This window comes from Callionymus lyra, chromosome 1, assembly GCF_982586985.1.
Source record: "Callionymus lyra chromosome 1, fCalLyr1.hap1.1, whole genome shotgun sequence".
In the NCBI taxonomy this organism is placed as follows: domain Eukaryota; kingdom Metazoa; phylum Chordata; class Actinopteri; order Syngnathiformes; family Callionymidae; genus Callionymus; species Callionymus lyra.
In genome coordinates, this window is record NC_141818.1 from 41,736,916 (window position 1) to 41,754,060 (window position 17,145).

The 17,145-nt window shown below is 38.4% G+C and overlaps 1 protein-coding gene across 6 annotated transcripts in view; it reads right to left on the reverse strand.

Annotated features, from left to right (window-relative positions):
• lrba (LPS-responsive vesicle trafficking, beach and anchor containing) overlaps positions 1 to 17,145 on the reverse strand; it is a 218,069-nt gene that overhangs the window by 108,883 nt on the left and 92,041 nt on the right. For 5 of the 6 annotated variants that reach the window (XM_087808002.1, XM_087807992.1, XM_087808010.1 and 2 more), the window contains exon 36: positions 10,891 to 11,057. In XM_087808002.1, the coding sequence (XP_087664128.1) occupies positions 10,891 to 11,057 (167 nt within the window). The remainder of the gene's footprint in view (positions 1 to 10,890; positions 11,058 to 17,145) is intronic. The other variant, XM_087808028.1, reaches the window with a different exon arrangement.

Genomic DNA, 17,145 nt, shown 5'->3' on the forward strand with positions numbered 1-17,145 from the left:
AATATGATGAACGGTTCAATTGTTCCACACGTTTTTGATATGTAAAAAAGAAAGGTGGACAATTAATTGTCCTAAGGGGCCACTTTAGATTATATTAGTTGTAAGGGGCCGTCAAGCCAAAAGAAAGAAGCACAAAACTTGAGAAATTTAAAAAAAAAATACCATGACACTTTAAAATGTAGCTAAATAAGTTACTTAAAAAAAAAGAAAGAAATTAAATGGGTAATGAAATTTTCTCAGGGGCCATATTAAGGGGCCGTCAAGCAAATAGAAAGAAGCAAAAACGTATCACACAAATACAACAATGAAAAAGGTGCCATGACATTTTAAAACAAAGCTTAAAACTAAATAAAATAAAAGGATTTTTCTTGCATTTACTTGAAAATAGTTTTAAGGGAAAAATGAATACTCAAAAAGGACAAATACAAAAAGAACTAAAAATCTTTGTGTTGTTGGTATATGTTGAAATGATCAATAAAAACACTCAACAACATAGTAAGTTAACCATCAGGTGCTCGTCTAGTTACACGATCATACTTTGACCTCACAGGTCTGGTCTATCTTAACCTTTTCAGACACAGTTGCAAGGATGTCCTGGTGTGTGTGTGTGTGTGTGTGTGTGTGTGTGTGTGTGTGTGTGTGTGTGTGTGTGTGTGTGTGTGTGTGTGTGTGTGTGTGTGTGTGTGTGTGTGTGTGTGTGTGTGTGTGTGTGTGTGTGTGTGTGTGTGTGTGTGTGTGTGTGTGTGTGTGTGTGTGTGTGTGTGTGTGTGTGTGTGTGTGTGTGTGTGTGTGTGTGTAAAAACGGATGTGAAAAAAAAAAGTGTTGTATCTTTGTCTCGTCACTTTTTTGATCATTCAGTAAAAAACACCTCCCTTTCCTCTGGTCTTCCTGCCGCTCTCGTGTCATGCATTTCCGAAAGCCGGTGGTACTGTAAACAGTTATGTTCTTGTGTCCTACGCTTACAGTCCCCGCTGACGTGCCGGCGACCCATTTCCTTTTTCAGCCGTGCGTGCGCCGCTTGGTTCTGTTAAACATACACGAGGCCACACGGACACTGTGCAGACCCGGGCCCGGCACATGCATTACGTCCAGTATTACGCATCATAATTGTGATTTAGGTCTGGAATCAAAACATACAATGGATCTGGCTGCCACGGCTTCTCATGCACTCGTTTATTAAAGGGAACAAGTGTCCGGACTTTAAGTGGTGTCGGTCTGTTCAGAAACACCAGGAATATAAACTGAAGAAACAAATATGAAAACACTTCTCTTGAAGGTCTTGTGTTTAGAAGAAATTCACAAACATTTTCATGCATTTATAAAGACGTTATATAAGACATTATGATGGTTTATAAACCTTTATGTCAACTTGTAACAAGGTTTAGTAAGTATTATGAGCAGTGGATGTTAAGATGTTAAGTCATAATATGGTAAATCTAATTGTGTGAATGTTGTGAATCGTCAACAATTAGGAATAATACATTTATTATGCATTATTTGTACCAACTCATTCTTTATAAACCTTGTGGCTGTACTTTATTATAAACTGTAACATTTTACAATGCCTTGTAAATGCATTCAAATGTCTTGAAATGCATCAGAAAGTCTTGCCAAAATTGGGGGGAAAAAACAGGTAGAAATATAGTAGATTACATTTAGGGTTGAATTGTAGTCACGAAAATTGACAAACATCTACTGAACAACTTCTGTCCTCAAAAGTAGACAACAGATGTCGAAACAAGAGCTGTCTCGCCTGTAGTTGATACAAAACTCTGCAGTGAGAATTCTGACCCGCTCTAGTAAGAGGACTTACATTTCCTTGATCCTTAAAACTCTGCATTGGATTCCGCAGAAGTAAAAGAAAAGTATCAGATGTTACTTTATTTAAAAAATAAATAATTGATGCTCTCAATACTAAATGCTTGGTTTGAAGTGTATTCAAAACAAGAATCTGACTCCAAAAAACGTTTATTAAAGCAGGGGTTCCGAACCAGTACCAGGCCACAGAAAAAAAAAATGTCTCAACTGTTATGACCGTCTTAAAGGGTGTTTTGCTTTGAAAAAAACATTGGAATTTTATTCTGAAGTAGCATTATCTTATGACACCGACACTGATAAACTATAAACACTGATTTCAATCACGTGTACTCGATAAATAAACCTGGAAACTAGTTGATATGAAGGTCGGTCCGTGAATATAACGCCGACATTGCGGTGCAAGGAAGGTCAGGGACCCCTGGATTAAACAACATATCTGGATCCAAGTGCGTAAATTCAAGAGCTACTTATTCTCAAAGCTTCCAAGTCAAAAAAAGGCCCAAACATCGTTTGATAAAATATGAAACATAATAATAACAATGGTGCAGAACCATTTTGGTCTTCCATGGGTCCTGATGCCGATAAAAGTGAGGTCGAGACGCCGTGCTACACAAATTATTTCTATCGACCAATTTCCGAGGCGTCAATTACACTAAAGGTCTTTAAGCCTTCCAAGTCTGGGCTCAACAAAATGATGGAAATACAAGTCTGTGTTACCGAACTGGAAAACTATCTTATTTATATCCATCTACCGGTGCTCCATCCCAGGTGTGTGAGGGAGAGGTACCACAGGTCCTTCCTTCAGACTCCACAATAAGAACACACCAAGATAATTATTTATTTAACTGCACCTTTCTTGTTATTTTTGTAAATATGATTGTGTATATAATATAGTGCAGATTTATTTTCTATTCTATTTAGATTTTTTCTTTTCTTTTTAATATTTTATTTCTGGGTGTTTTATTTTTTGGTATATTGCTCTTGCTGTTGTTAAAACGAATTTCCCCTCACGGGACAATAAAGGATTCTGATTCTGATCTACCCATCTATAAACATTCATACACTTTTTTAAGCAACTATCTAGCAGGCCATATATTGGACTTTGCAGGCTGGATTTGCCCCCCCAGACCTTTTAGTTTGACACAGGTGGACTATAGGAATATAATGATAAAAAGAAGTTCATTAACTGGAGGTCAAGTGTTCAATGACGCCAATTTTTATTAGCCAAGTGAAATATCACTTATCAATAATTTCATTAACATTCGACCTCAAGGGATACAAATCCAAAGTTATTTAAAACTATTAAGGAAATAGAAAACTACAAACTACCAATTGACGTTCTGGTCGAGATCTTACATTTAAAAGAAAACAATTGGGAAAAAAATGAGATGAAAAACATCTTTTACGCCAGTAAACCTCAGAGGCATCCGTCCTCAACAACAGCGCCGGCGAAGTGACATGGTAAAAGATAAAATAGTAATGCTAATATCAATAGTTTATCCATTACAGGTCAGGCTCTGTCCAGCGGAACAGTTACAAAGCTGTCCGTTTTCAATCTGGCGAGGCCGATCGATACGGAGGCCCGCTGTTTAAATTTCGCCGCTATTGATTTTCTCTGTATCACTGCAACCCCGGAGCATTCGTCTTTCTGAAGGAAGGGAGATTTGATTTACTGAGGAAAAATTGGAGTGCACATCACAAAGGTTTTTTTCGAGGGGCGGGAGCGTGACACGCCGAAAGATGGATGTACGTTGGCGGGGAAGCCTCTGGCCCGAGGGCGTCCATTAGAGTACCAGAGCAGCAGAAAATGAGCTGCTCCGACGAGGGAGGAGGAGCACGAGGCACAGCCGGGGAAAAGGGGGCTGTCGGGGGGGTTGTTTGAGGGGAGTTTGTCTGGACTGTTGGGAAAGACGCTGAATAAAAATAAGACAGAAGATCAAATAGACGATGTGAGTTTGAAGTAAAAATGTAAATACTGTCGCGTAAATTATGATTAAATCGTCTTGTTTTCTTCTAGTTTAATGTAATGTCTTAAAGTAATTTATTTTGAACAAATATAATCTTTAGAAGAAAAATATCTTTAAAGAGTTTCATTTTAAGAAGTAATGAAGACATTTATTAATTATAATTTGACTCATTTTTCTACACACCGTCATGTGGACTAAGTGTATTTTCAGAGATATTTGTTGTTTTTAGAGTTATAGACAAATATGTTTGTTCATTTTAATGTAGCGACTGGAGCTCAGTAGTCTTCGTCCAAAAAGATACTTCAAACCATCCAAATACCTCCATACTTGCTCGTCTGTAACGTCCATCTTGTATTGAAGCCTCGACTTAAAGAATTGTTTCGAAGAAACTTTAATAAGTCTTTATTTTAAGTTTGTTTTAAGGGGAACGTCCAAGGTCATCAGAGTAAATCATGTGCAAGAGCACTGACACTTGCAATGTGTTTCAATGAGGAAACACTTGTAGCTGATACTGTAGATAACCTGGGAGCTTCAGCCACAAACACACTTAAAATATAAACTTATTTAAGATTTTTTCTAAATATTTTTTAATGTCAAGGCTTCAATACAAGAGGGATGTTACACACGAGCAGTATGAAGGTATTTGGATGGTTTTAAGTGTCTTTTTGGACGAAGATGAAGACAAGTCTGTCCGTTAGTCACGTGATTCACACAGAGTTACTACTTAATTCATAACCATTTATGAAGAAAAAAAAAAAAGTCTGAATTTATGGAAAGATATCGAATGGAATTCCATGTCCAAAATGGATTAGTTTTTAAAAATATATTTTTTTCCTGGCTATGCAGCAACTACAACTGACATTTGATGTCAAGATTCTTTCACACACAGTATTACTGTGATAAATAAAGCAAATAAAATCACTCATTCTATTTTGGGAAATTGGGGGGGAAAGTAGAGCTCGGACTCAATTGGAAATGAATGACATCTATGGAGTCTCTAAAACAAACCGCTCTGTTTAATTTGATCCTTGACTAAATATTGAATCACCGCGTGATCAAAGGGGAACAGAAAAACCTCTCGGTACACTGTAAACATCAGCCTTGGCCAGACGAGAGCTCATGTATCATGCAGCAGCCATTCTGCAGCTGCACTCTCCGGCCCGTCGCTGCTTCACTTCCTGCATACAGAGTGAGTTTCCACGGGACATTAGTCAGCCTATTAGGACGCAATAAAAGGCAGGTAGGAAGAGGAGAGAGTAGAAGAAGAAAATGTGAGTCAAGAGTCCTCTGTCACTTATATAAATCCATGATAATATTCTTTTTATTTGAACGTTATTTTCTTATTGAGCCGCTTAATTCATTTTTTACCACTTCATCGTTGTTCATATTCAGGGAGCCCTGGACATGACATGGTAACAAAAAAAAAAGAAATTGAATTTAAATCTTGTTATTCATGAATCGCCCTCATCAGCTAGTATAGCTCATGGCTACAGTAAACAGCACTTCACCTCAAGATTGCAGACCCGTCTAGTTCTTTTAATTTTTACTTGATTGCTTTTACAATCTAATTGTGATGTAGAGAATTAAATATTAAAGGTATTAGTGTCAATAAGAGACATTGTTTTGATGGATAACTATACTTTGAAAAAAGGCTAGCTCTCGTTTTCTCACCTAGCTAAAAAAATCAAAACAACAGGGTGTACCTTCACTGGATACTACAACTAAAGTCTTTTGTTGTTTTTTAACAAAATACAGAGTAATACCCCTCTTTTAGTCTAACAAATGGTAGTAATATTAAGTCAGTACATTCTCCAGAATAAATTCTCTGGTGTCAATAATTTGAGAATAGAAATAATGTCCAAACGAAAAGTAAAAAAAACAAGAGTTAGCCTATTTTTCAGTGTTTAGTTATCCCTCAAAACAATGTATCTTTTTGAGACTATTACCCAAGTATTTAATTCTCTAGAATTGAAAAACAAACGCGAAAAATGAGCCAATGAACTAGTCAGGTCTCGAACCCGGAATCTTAAAGGTGAATACTGTATATACTGTAGCCATGAGCGACACGAACAGGAGATTTAAATGAATTTAGTGACCAGTGCTGTGTCTCAAAGCGCATATTTCTCTTAGTATACTGGAAGTTAGTATGCATCAGGATAGTGTACGTACTAACTAGTACGCAAATTCTTATCAGATAGTATGTCTCAAATCAAACACTGCTGCTACACACTAACCGGAGATCACATGACAGCTTCTTCTTCTACTTCTATTTAACGATGGTTTCAACCAGCTGTTTGAACGCTATCGCCACCTGCTGGCAGCACGTTTTGCAAGTTTGGAAAAAGAAATAAAGAAAAAATATGAGAATCGAAATATTCGCAAGATATTTACACCGGTATCAGCAAAGAAGACGTGTTTATCCTCCTACTGCTGCTGAAAATACACCTGTAAGTATATGTATATATATATATATATATATATATATATATATATGACGTAACTTCCGTTAACAACGTCACTAAGATGGAGCCATTTGGGGATAGTGTCCATCGAACCATACATAGTTTTGTGGGCGTTTTAGTACGCACATTTAGTGTGCATCGCGCACTAAATTTCGCATACTAAGAATTGAGACGGACTTATGCACTAAAAATACTTACTTTGAGTACGCTAGTATGCGATTTGAGACACAGCACAGCTCACATATTTAAGATATTAATTATTTTCAAAACGTTAATATTTTCGATCTATAAAACATGCTAGCACTGTTCGTTTGAGAGCAAATTGTTAGATTTTAGTTTGGGGGCAGGGCCGGGTCTAGGCAGGGGCAAGAGGGGGCCTGGCCCCCTCAAATAAATGTTGTGCCCCCTCAAACTTACATGTAAGTAAGTAAGTAACAGCACAATGCCCCCTCAAGATTTGTGGCTGCCCCCTCATACATGCCGGTCTAGACCCGGCCCTGGTTTCGGCGGGTCAGTCTAACCGACCCCATCATCAACGCCCGCGCTGTGTAAGAAGTACAAAGTCTCCAGGCGGGAACAGACTGACGAACAGGTAGTCGCCCAATCTGTCTGGCTGTCTGCGTCTGACCCGGGATGACTGACATGAGGCGTTAAAATGATAGATGCTGCTCCTCGTCTGGCGGAGGAACCCTCCCTGGACGGCAGGTGATGCGGCAGAGCGGGAACATTTAAGAGCACGAAGGACAAAAGGTGGAGGAGAGAGAAATAAAACGGTATATTCAGAAGAAGACAAATGAAAATGTGTAGAAAAAAAACAAAAACCTGTGTCCTCCGGAGGCCGAGGCGGCTGTAAGCTGGATATTAAGACACAAATTGCATTCAGGCAGGTCACAGTGTCAGAAGATATTAGATGCCTGCTGTGAGGAGAGAATACAACTCCCATCAGCGAGTGAGAAAATATTTTCATTTTCAGACCTCTTATTGACTGCAAACTTCAGGGAATAGTTTTATGGCATGAGAACAAGGAAGGGTTTGTAACAATGAGGTGCGTTTCATTGTCATTTGTGCCGTTAAATAAACTTTTCACAGATGGACGTCTGCAGGAGTGCGATGGTGGGAGTCGAGCTTTTGAGCCCGATTTTTATCCCGTAGATTCCAGGAGATTATTTCCAACATTTAGACGAATACAAATGCTGCTTCTGATGACTTTAGGTTGACATCATTTCCACTGGCTTTACATAATGCTTCAGTTACAAATACTGCAAAAAATTCATGGATCCTGATGGTGATTAATGACACCATGTGCGTTGGACAATTCATTGAAAGCTACTTTTTGAGTTGTATAGAGACAATAACCCATTTATTAAATTTGCCACTTGCTACCCTGATTTCTACTCTAAAGTTTACTCGTGAGCATATATCTATATGATATATAGTATCATATGTTTCAGGCTATAAAGCGAAGTAAGTGAGACACAATATCCATGAGCACGTCTATTATTATACATAAAATGCATCGAAATATAAGGCATATTAAACAAAAGAAGTGTAAGAACAAAAAAGAAAATCGATAACATACTAACTAAATGTTTGAATACCCTATCAATTTCTTAATTGTCGTTTAAAATGTTTTTTATATATATTTTCTTTTGGCCTACAAACCATATTTAATTTTTATCAAAGGTCTTTATTGGTTTACTTATACTGTGTAACGGAAAATAATTCAATTTTCTTATTTAAAGTTAACAAGCAAAACTGTATGGCGTTTGTTCATTTAGGTGTTGCAATTAAACTCTCTGCCACTAGATGGCACCAGTCAATACGTCCTACACATTTTAAAGGAAAAATGAAACACCGCTGAACCCCACGATGACCGAGGACGACACAGAAGCTTCTTTTAAAGCTGATATTTGGGCATGTTTTGGCTGAAAGTTCCATTCGTTTGATCAAAAGAGTGGAAAAATCACAAAAATTCCTTGTCTTCTAAATTTTTTAAAAAAGTACGCAAGCTTATCGAAATAAATCGAAGCGTATCATGAGCTAAATATATCGTATTCAGTCGTATCGTGAGATTACCGTAGTATTACTTCACGAGGCTCCCGACTATGCTAGCTTCATTGTGTAGCACAGTTATACACTTTAATAGATTTTTGAGAGCTGGTACCACATTTATACAGCATATAATCTGTCTAAGGTCAAAAAGCACAACAATAATTAATATACAAGGCACATCGGATCATCAAGTACAACGTCAATCTTTGACGAAACTATAAGATTTTAAGTGCGCCTCGTAGTCCGAAAAATACGGTAAGAATTCAAAGGGAGGCAACAAATTCGAATCATATGCGGGTTTACAATCGCATTTCATTCTCCCCTCGTTCTCTCCCGAGATTCGAAAAGGTCCAGATGTTTCTCCTATGCCCGCATACCTCAGGCTCCGGTGCGAAGCCTGTACCACCTGACCTTCGCGGTAATTGACCAAAAATATTGATGTAATGGCACGGGACTGATTGTGATTTATTAAAAGAGCACTGCACTCCAAGGCCCGGTGCCAATGGCTCCCTGCGCCCATCGGCAGCCATTAGGAAAACCATCAATAGCGCAGCGGCATAAAAGGCTGGTAATGGGAGACTTTGCTGGCCAGGGAACGGGGAACTCAATCTCCATAGTAAATAGCTGCACGAGTACATGGCGGCTTAAGCACAGAACCGAGGGGTGGGGGGGGTGGTAGGGTGGAGAAAAAAAAAGCAGTGAAAATGCAGCAGATCTTGATGCGATGGAAAAACAAAATAAGGCAGATATAGACTTAAGATCCTCGAGGAAACCCGGCCTCGACCAGACGGGTCTCCGGGGAGGAGGCTCGGGCTAACAAGCGCGAGGCAGCAGCCGTGTCTGCGGCTCACACACTACCTGCACAAACAGCCATCATTAGGGAGTCGCTTGCACTGGGCTTTTTTTCCTGCCTATTTGTCGAAACAAACACAGAATTGCTCTCTTTCCTAATGGGCGACGGTCGAAATGACCTTCATCTCCCTCCCCGAGTCAATGCATCATTCCGACCACAGCCGACATGTTCACCTTTTGCAAATTTAATCCGAGTCGGCAGAGATTGGAGGATGAGGATGAATTATGATGAGATTAAAAGCCAACCAATGACGGCTCGAACGATTTCAAAGGTTGGAACAAAAAGAAATAAAGTGAACTAATTAAAACACTTTTTCTAAAATGTTCTTTCTCTGAAACTGTATCATAATATTTGCAATAAAGTAAGTACATCCATGTAAAGTATCTGTAAATGTCCATAAGATTACACACTGTTGGGAAAGTCCTGAGCAAAAGTATGTTTATCGAGTGTACTTGACCACGTACAATGGCTAGTAAAACTGCAACAGAGATATAACAGTGAACTCTACATGAGAAAGAATTCATACAGACATGTAAACTCTTTGTTCTTCTTTCTCTTAGCAAGTAAATACTGTGATACTTTAAACCAGATCTGATTTCTGTTCTTTGTTTAAGTTTAGGCGTTAATTTTGATTCGTAAACTGACAAAACAAGTGTTGAGAAAACAAAAATGTCACACCTTCACAATGTTTTCTCCTTCAAATATTTGTGTACTGATTAAAAACTTTTTCTAAAATGTTCTTTCTCTGAAACAGAAGGACCAACTGGCATCACAATATTTGCAATAAAGTGAGGATATGCATGTGACATATGTGTGAATATTTTAAAATGACACACTGATGGGAAAGTCCTGAGCTAAAGTATGTTTATCAAATATACTTCACTACACTAAATAATAATCTCTCACCAATTGTATTTCTCATCACTGCTTCTGTGAGAAAGGGATGTAGGAGTATAGATGTATTTTAATGAGTACACAACCCCGACATTGAGGATAATAAGTCATTCAAGTTTGTGTTTGGTGGAAACCTTTGGGCTTATGAACGATATAACAGCGAACGAACAGCTCTGTGCTTCAGAAAGGATTCATACGGACATGTAAACTCTGTGTTCTTCTTTCCCTTTGCAAGTAAAACATTTGTTACTTTAAACTAGATCTGATTTTTGTTCTTTGTTTATATGAAAATTGTAAAAGTATATTCCTTACCCGACATCAAAATGACACACCTTCTCAACTTGAATTTGTTTCTTTATCTGACTAAGATTTCTTTTAAAATTGCCCCAATAACTAATCAAACAAAATGTACTTCTTTTTTTTTTTTTTACCAACTAAGTGAAAACATACATCATTTTTTCCAGATGTCACTGAATTTTTTTTAAGCACTTAAAATTATCGTTTAATATACCATTAAGTAGAAATGTGTTCAAAACTTTAATGGCCAAATGAAATAAACCGGGTGGGCAGGAATTAGCCCTCGGGTGTCGACTTGTATGTGAATATACATTTTTTAATGGGAGGAAATGACTCGAGCCAAACTATACAAACGTGGAAACGATTTAGGATTAGCTAATGCATCATCGTCAAATCATCGAAACCAGTCGACTGATCAAGAAATCATGAGAGAAGGTGAACTCATTTGGTGCAGTGTGAGGTCACAGATAAGAAAGAAGGATCTCAAATGGATCGTATTGGCAAATAAATGGATCGTTGATCGTGGCCTGAATGACCGTATCTTACCTTAGAGTGGAACTTCCCCACGCGCCGTGTTTGTCGGTCAGGATGTGGACTATCTTCTGGATGAGCTGAGTGGCGGTCACGTGATCGCGATACTTGGCTGCACGGATGAGATGATCACACATTTTCTCCTCGTCTCGCTTCTCGGCTGCGTACTGGGCACAGTTGGACTGGATGAGCGAAGCACATTGAGAAGGAAAAAAAAAAGCAAATCAACGCATTTTTAATCACAATTGATTTTTTTTTGCAGAGAAACACAAAGACTTCAAGAATTCAGATTTGTTCGCAGACCAAACATCTTCATAGTGCAGTGAGAAAGGAACCGAATGAAAAAAGGCGTGGGGTCATTTTTGTCCCGGTGTCACGTTGATTAATAACAGTGGACGTGTATTTACTAAAGCCCTCCAGCGCAACAAACCACACGATACCTTGAATGGAAACAAGGGACATTTTTCTTTGTCGGAATTTGTTATCATAATGGGCCTTTGAACTCTGCAGAAACGCTCAAACACCTTCTGAAAACAGCGGTGGTAATTTGAAACAGTGCGTTTTCACAGTGGTTTACTATTCAAAACCCAATTTCACTTGCAAAGCAGATTCGGACCGGCAGGCCCGTGCCAAAAGTTCCGAAGTGAAGGTGAGGGAGGGCGAGGTTAGGTGTCGTCTTACAACCCAGATATTTGACTATGACGAGTCTCCAGGTGTTTGTTATATTAGAGAAAACGTCAACATAATGTAGGATAATTTTAAACAGGAGTCGAGTTTCATTGACGGTGTAACGTCCGGATTTACTTGACCTGAGAACTGCATTTGGGTGTTTTTGTATTTTGTGTTCCTTTGCTCTTAATGTTGATCAAAAAGAAAAGAAAAGATGGGCCAAGAACTACTGAAACATGAGTGAATAATATGTGTAATCTGAGTAGTACTGTACCAAATATCTAGGGATTAAAATCAAACTGATTATCAAACACACTGATCGCGTCTCTTCATGACATTGTGAAGAAAATTTAGCAAAAATAACATTGGTTTGTTGTGGTAATAAAAGGTTCATGAATTTATGAGATTGTAGGACTGCAAGGTTTTAGATACAATGTTTTTTTGGAAAAAGAAAATTACAGTCGTCCATCAATAGTAAAAACTCATATTTCAAGAAATGTACGATACATAGAATATGGAAAATAAATACTTGAGTCCGTGGAGATCAGAGAAGTTTCTGGGAGTAGAGGTGTTTAAAAATTATTTTAGATCAGTCACCAAATCAAATATTCTTTCCAAATCAAATTTTATTTTTAATTTTATTTTTTTGTGGGTTAAATTTCCATTTTTCTATTTACAAAAAACCTCCAAATATTTAAAGCGTTTGTTTAGTTTTGTGTTGCAACTAAATTCAGGCAGTCATTAAGTCCCACCCAGCTGAAGGCAAAGTAAATCCTGCGAGATGACTGGGGACTAGAGGATACAGTTGACTCCAGCAGCACATAGTCTGGTTTCAAACATTAAAATAATTTACGATTTCCTCAAGAATAATGGGGTCTGTACTTGGAAAATACAACAAATATATAGTTTTTTCTACAGTATAATAATATATCACAATATATAGTATCATTGTAACCTGTATTATGATATCCATGGTATTGGCAGATTCTTGCCATTATGCACCCCTAGTAAAGAAGGCACTACTTTGTTGGACTGATAAGAAAAAAAAAAAAAAGAGTAAAAAAAAGGGAAGACTATAAAGACTTTCCGGAAATTTATTCATAGCTAAAATACTCATAACCGTGAATAAATGCTTTATCACCCGAGCTAACGCTTCAGCCCTCCAGTATATGTCACAGGTTTTTCCTCCGACAAGCCAAGGTTGACTAAACGGGAAAAGGCCAAACTCACAGTCTAAACCCTGAAATAACAACCAGGAAATCTGAAGACATAAGTAGCACCATTAACAAGCAGGGCTTCTTAGAAGTGGAAAAGACAGGTCGACTCTCATTTTCGAGATCATTCCACATGTTTAAAGTCAGAGAACACACGAGGGTATCAAGAAGGAATTATCATGTTATTATTAGGCAAAGATGAAATATTCCTTCTTGGCTCAAGTGTTGAACACGGAAACCATGGAGAGACACAAACAAACCTTTCTTTCCGTCTTATACAGGAATTTTGAGAAAACATGAGAATGACTTTTTAAAAGTATCTTAGGCAGCTCGTGAATAAAAAACACTGCTCAAGGAAGCCACCTTTGCAAAGCTCCTACCCGGAGAGAGAACTGGTGCCAGTCAGAGTGTTATGACTTACGACAGTGTAATCATTGGCAGCACCCTCCATTACCGGGTCAGGTTTGCACGGGTACTTTACGCCAGAGGAGACCTTTTTTTTTGGATAAAGTATTTGATTGTTTTTGGCACCATTGGTAAGATCCATATGGAGAAAGATAGTCCTTCAATCGATGGCTTGTAGGTCGTCACGCCCTGATGACGTTGTTTAAGGTTTTCTTTTGATACGAGACACATTTTCTTGCATGAACAATCCACTCGAGTTAACACTGACCAAGTTTTAAAAAGAGAGAAGAACGGTGCAGACTGGCTTGTTTTAATCTGGAATTCAGATGAACCAATCAGCTGCAAGGCAAAGAAAAGCCACAATACAATTTCTTCCAATTCGGCCGCCGACCTCAGAGCCCGAACAGGGGTGTAAGTCTGGATCCCTAATGTAAGGTAGAGCCTGACCATGAATAGCTCTTAGAGTAAGATCTGGAAAGAAACTGGCAGCCAAGGCAGAGTTTTAAGGATCGGGGGAATGTGAGTTCTCCTACTAGAGCGGCTCAGAATTCTTGCTTGCAGTTAATACAAAGCACTGCAGCGAGAATTCCGACCCGCTCTAGTAGGAGAACTCACATTCCCCCGATCCTTAAAACTCTGCCTACAGCTCCTTCTTCTTTAGACAAAACTTAGGGGCAACATCATTGTTCATTGAGAAAATGCAAAATACACATTTGAAATTTGAATATATTATATATTATATAATATATATATATTGAAGGGGAAGCTGTGAAGTGTTAATGCGATCAACTGTGGCCCTCTTTCTAAAAGGTTTTGACACCCCTGGTTCAAGTAAACACATCACTAGGTCAGGTAGGTCCATCATGACATACAAACTGACCCAAAAACAGATAGATGACCACGGAATATATGTATCTTCTGTCAAGAAGAAGAGAGGTTTTGTTTTTTTCCCTAGTGGTTGTCCTTCAACATTACCTCTTATCTCAACGTTCTAGTTGTTGTCAGCTGATGCCTACAAATCCCCCCCGCACCCCTTTCCATCTCGACAGTTAAGAGGGTTAACCAGCATAATGGGCCGAAGGATGGAGGCTCATTATAAGATACCAGCCCCATGTTTATCAATTAGAGTGACAGAGGAGCGCTGGTGTGGGTGCCACGGTGAAGCGCAACATGCCAAGTGACGGGGGAGAGGACAGCGGGGAAGAAAAAAAAAAAGGGCTTCTGGGTTCAGTCCTAGAACAAGGATGAATAAACCAAACCAGCAGAGATGTTATTAAAACGCTTGATTTGCAATCTCTAGACATTTGTGGCACATCGGGCTATCGTTGCTTCGAGAATCTCCAATTTCTCACATACGCTGACAAGTTCTCCCCGAGGGTTTCATTTACAAACGGGCAAGGAAACTGTCCAGCGCAACGCGAGACAAAAGACATGTCCTTGTCTGGTATCAAAGAATGCAAATACACTACAAATAAAATCCTCCAGGAACACAATAGGGGTCTAAAGGGACAAGAGATTGAAATGAGAAAAGGGGAGGATGGAGGAGGGGGGGGGGCGCAAAACAAAAGTCGACGCTGAACCAGTTTCTCCAATTGGTTTCAAAGAGATTCTCTTGCACTTGATCTCCTGCCCTCCAGTTTTTAAATTGCAACATAAAATGTCACCGAGGGAATTCAGACAATGGGGCTGGTGGAAGAAACAGGGTGAAGGCAGGAGGTGGGGGAGAAAAATGAGGGCTTAAAAGTACAATGGCGAACAAAAGTCACCAAATGACAATGCCCGACAGCCACTTCAATCCTGAAATGATGCCTCTGTCATGGCGTGCTCTGGAGTATTGATTTTCTCTTTCTTGGCGAGCAAGGAGGAAGAAAATAATCTAATTCTGTTGAAGGCTATCCCACTGCAGAGAGGCGGCCATTGCTGGTCCCGATCAAGGTTAACGCAAGAACAACACTTATCAACGTTGTCCTCCTTCTCCTCTCCAGACTACAGACCATCTTAATGGTCCGGTCAGAATGCCAACTTGGCAGGTCGTTGCTCTCTTTTAGCGAGAAATCTCTCGCTACCGCTTCTTTTTTTTGGTTGAACTTCCCTCCTTAGCGTCAACCTCCAAAGTTCAAGGTCATTTATACCCCAATTCCGGTGCAGTTTTTTGATCGAATTAAAGACGGATATTCAATTTGTTTGTTAAAACATTAATTAAAAGTGGCTGTATATGAGCATTTGAGAAGGTAAACTGTTGGTAGTTGTTAAGATAACTAATCACAAATCTAGATTTAATCTTAAACCAACACAAGACAGGATTATATGATGCCATTTAGTGCAACTTAACTTATCACCTACATCAGGGATGTTTTATCAAACAGTCAAAGTTGGATTGGACGATCATACCTAGTATTAGTACACATTTTTAACAGTAGTAACCAAACTTTTAGCAGTTAGAAGCAAATTACTAGGGTTCCTCATTTGCTTGATTTTGGTCTAAAATACAAACCTCAATCATATATTTAAAAATATTATTATCACCTGTCAAAGTCCCTCATGCACGTCTTCTAAATACACAATTTAGTCCAATAACAGTACCGACAGAACTGGCCTCGGAGAATAACTATGAAAACACAGGGATTTTATGCTAATCAAAAGTTTTTAAAAAACAACTTGGTTTTTGGACAATTTAAGTAACACCATCTCAATCAAAAGTTGCCAACACGGTAACATTAACATTTAAAACAGCTTTCTAGAAACCAATCTCTTGAACGTCAAGTTTGAACTGGCAAACTATGGGTTAAAAAAAACACATTTTAGGGGAGTTTAAAGTGTATTTTAAAACCGTATCCGTCTAATGCTGGACTTCAGTTAGTTAACAGTTAGTCGGATTCAGATTATTTTGAGAGTAACCTATGCGTTTTTGGAGTTATAGAGAAAAATGTAAGTCCCACGAACAGCATTCATTTTCTTTGTCCAAAAACACACTTAAAAACATCCAAATGCCTTCATACTGCTCGTCTGAAGCGTCCATCTTGTATTGAAGCCCAGACAATACAAATTGTTCAGAAAAAAATTTAAAAAGTCTATATTTTTAGATTTATTTTAAGTCGGGAATGTCCCAGTATCTGCAGTTTGTGTAGCATGTTAGTCTTGTAGCTTCTGCTACTTAAGAGGCTTAAAATACAGATTTGTTTAATTTGTTTCAGAACAAATTCTCATGTCGAAGTTTCAATACAAGATGCACGCTTCAGACGAGCAGTGTGGAAGTTTTTTGGATGTTTTTAAGTGTCTTTTTGGACATAGAAAATGAATGCCGTTTGCGGGACTTACATTTTTCCCTATAACTCCAAAAACACATAAGTCCCACAAACGGCATTCATTTTCTTTGTCCAAAAAGACGCTTAAAAACATCCAAATACCTTCATACTGCTCGTCTGAAGCGTCCATCTTGTATTGAAGCCCAGACAATACAAATTGTTCAGAAAAAAATTAAACAAGTCTATATTTTTAGATTTATTTTAAGTATCTACAGAGATGTATAAGTTTGTGTAGCATGTTAGCCTTTTAGCTTCTGCTACATACAGGTTTAAAATACACATTTGTTTAATTTTGTTCAGTAAAAGATTCAAATGCTGATGCTTAGATACAAGATGGACGTTACAGACGAGCAGTATGGAGGTATTTTGGATGTTTTTAAGTGTCTTTTTGGGCAAAGAAAATGAATGCCGTTTGCGGGACTTATGTTTTTTTGGAGTTATAGGGAAAAATGTAAGTCCCGCAAACGGCATTCATTTTCTTTGCCCAAAAAGATACTTAAAAACATCCAAAAAACCTCCATACTGGTCGTCTGTAAAGTCCATCTTGTATTGAAACCTCGACATGAGAATTTGTTCTGAAACAAATTAAACAAATCTGTATTTTAAGCCTCTAAGTAGCAGAAGCTCAAAGACTAACATGCTACACAAACAAGATGAAGACGAAGACAACAGAGCTC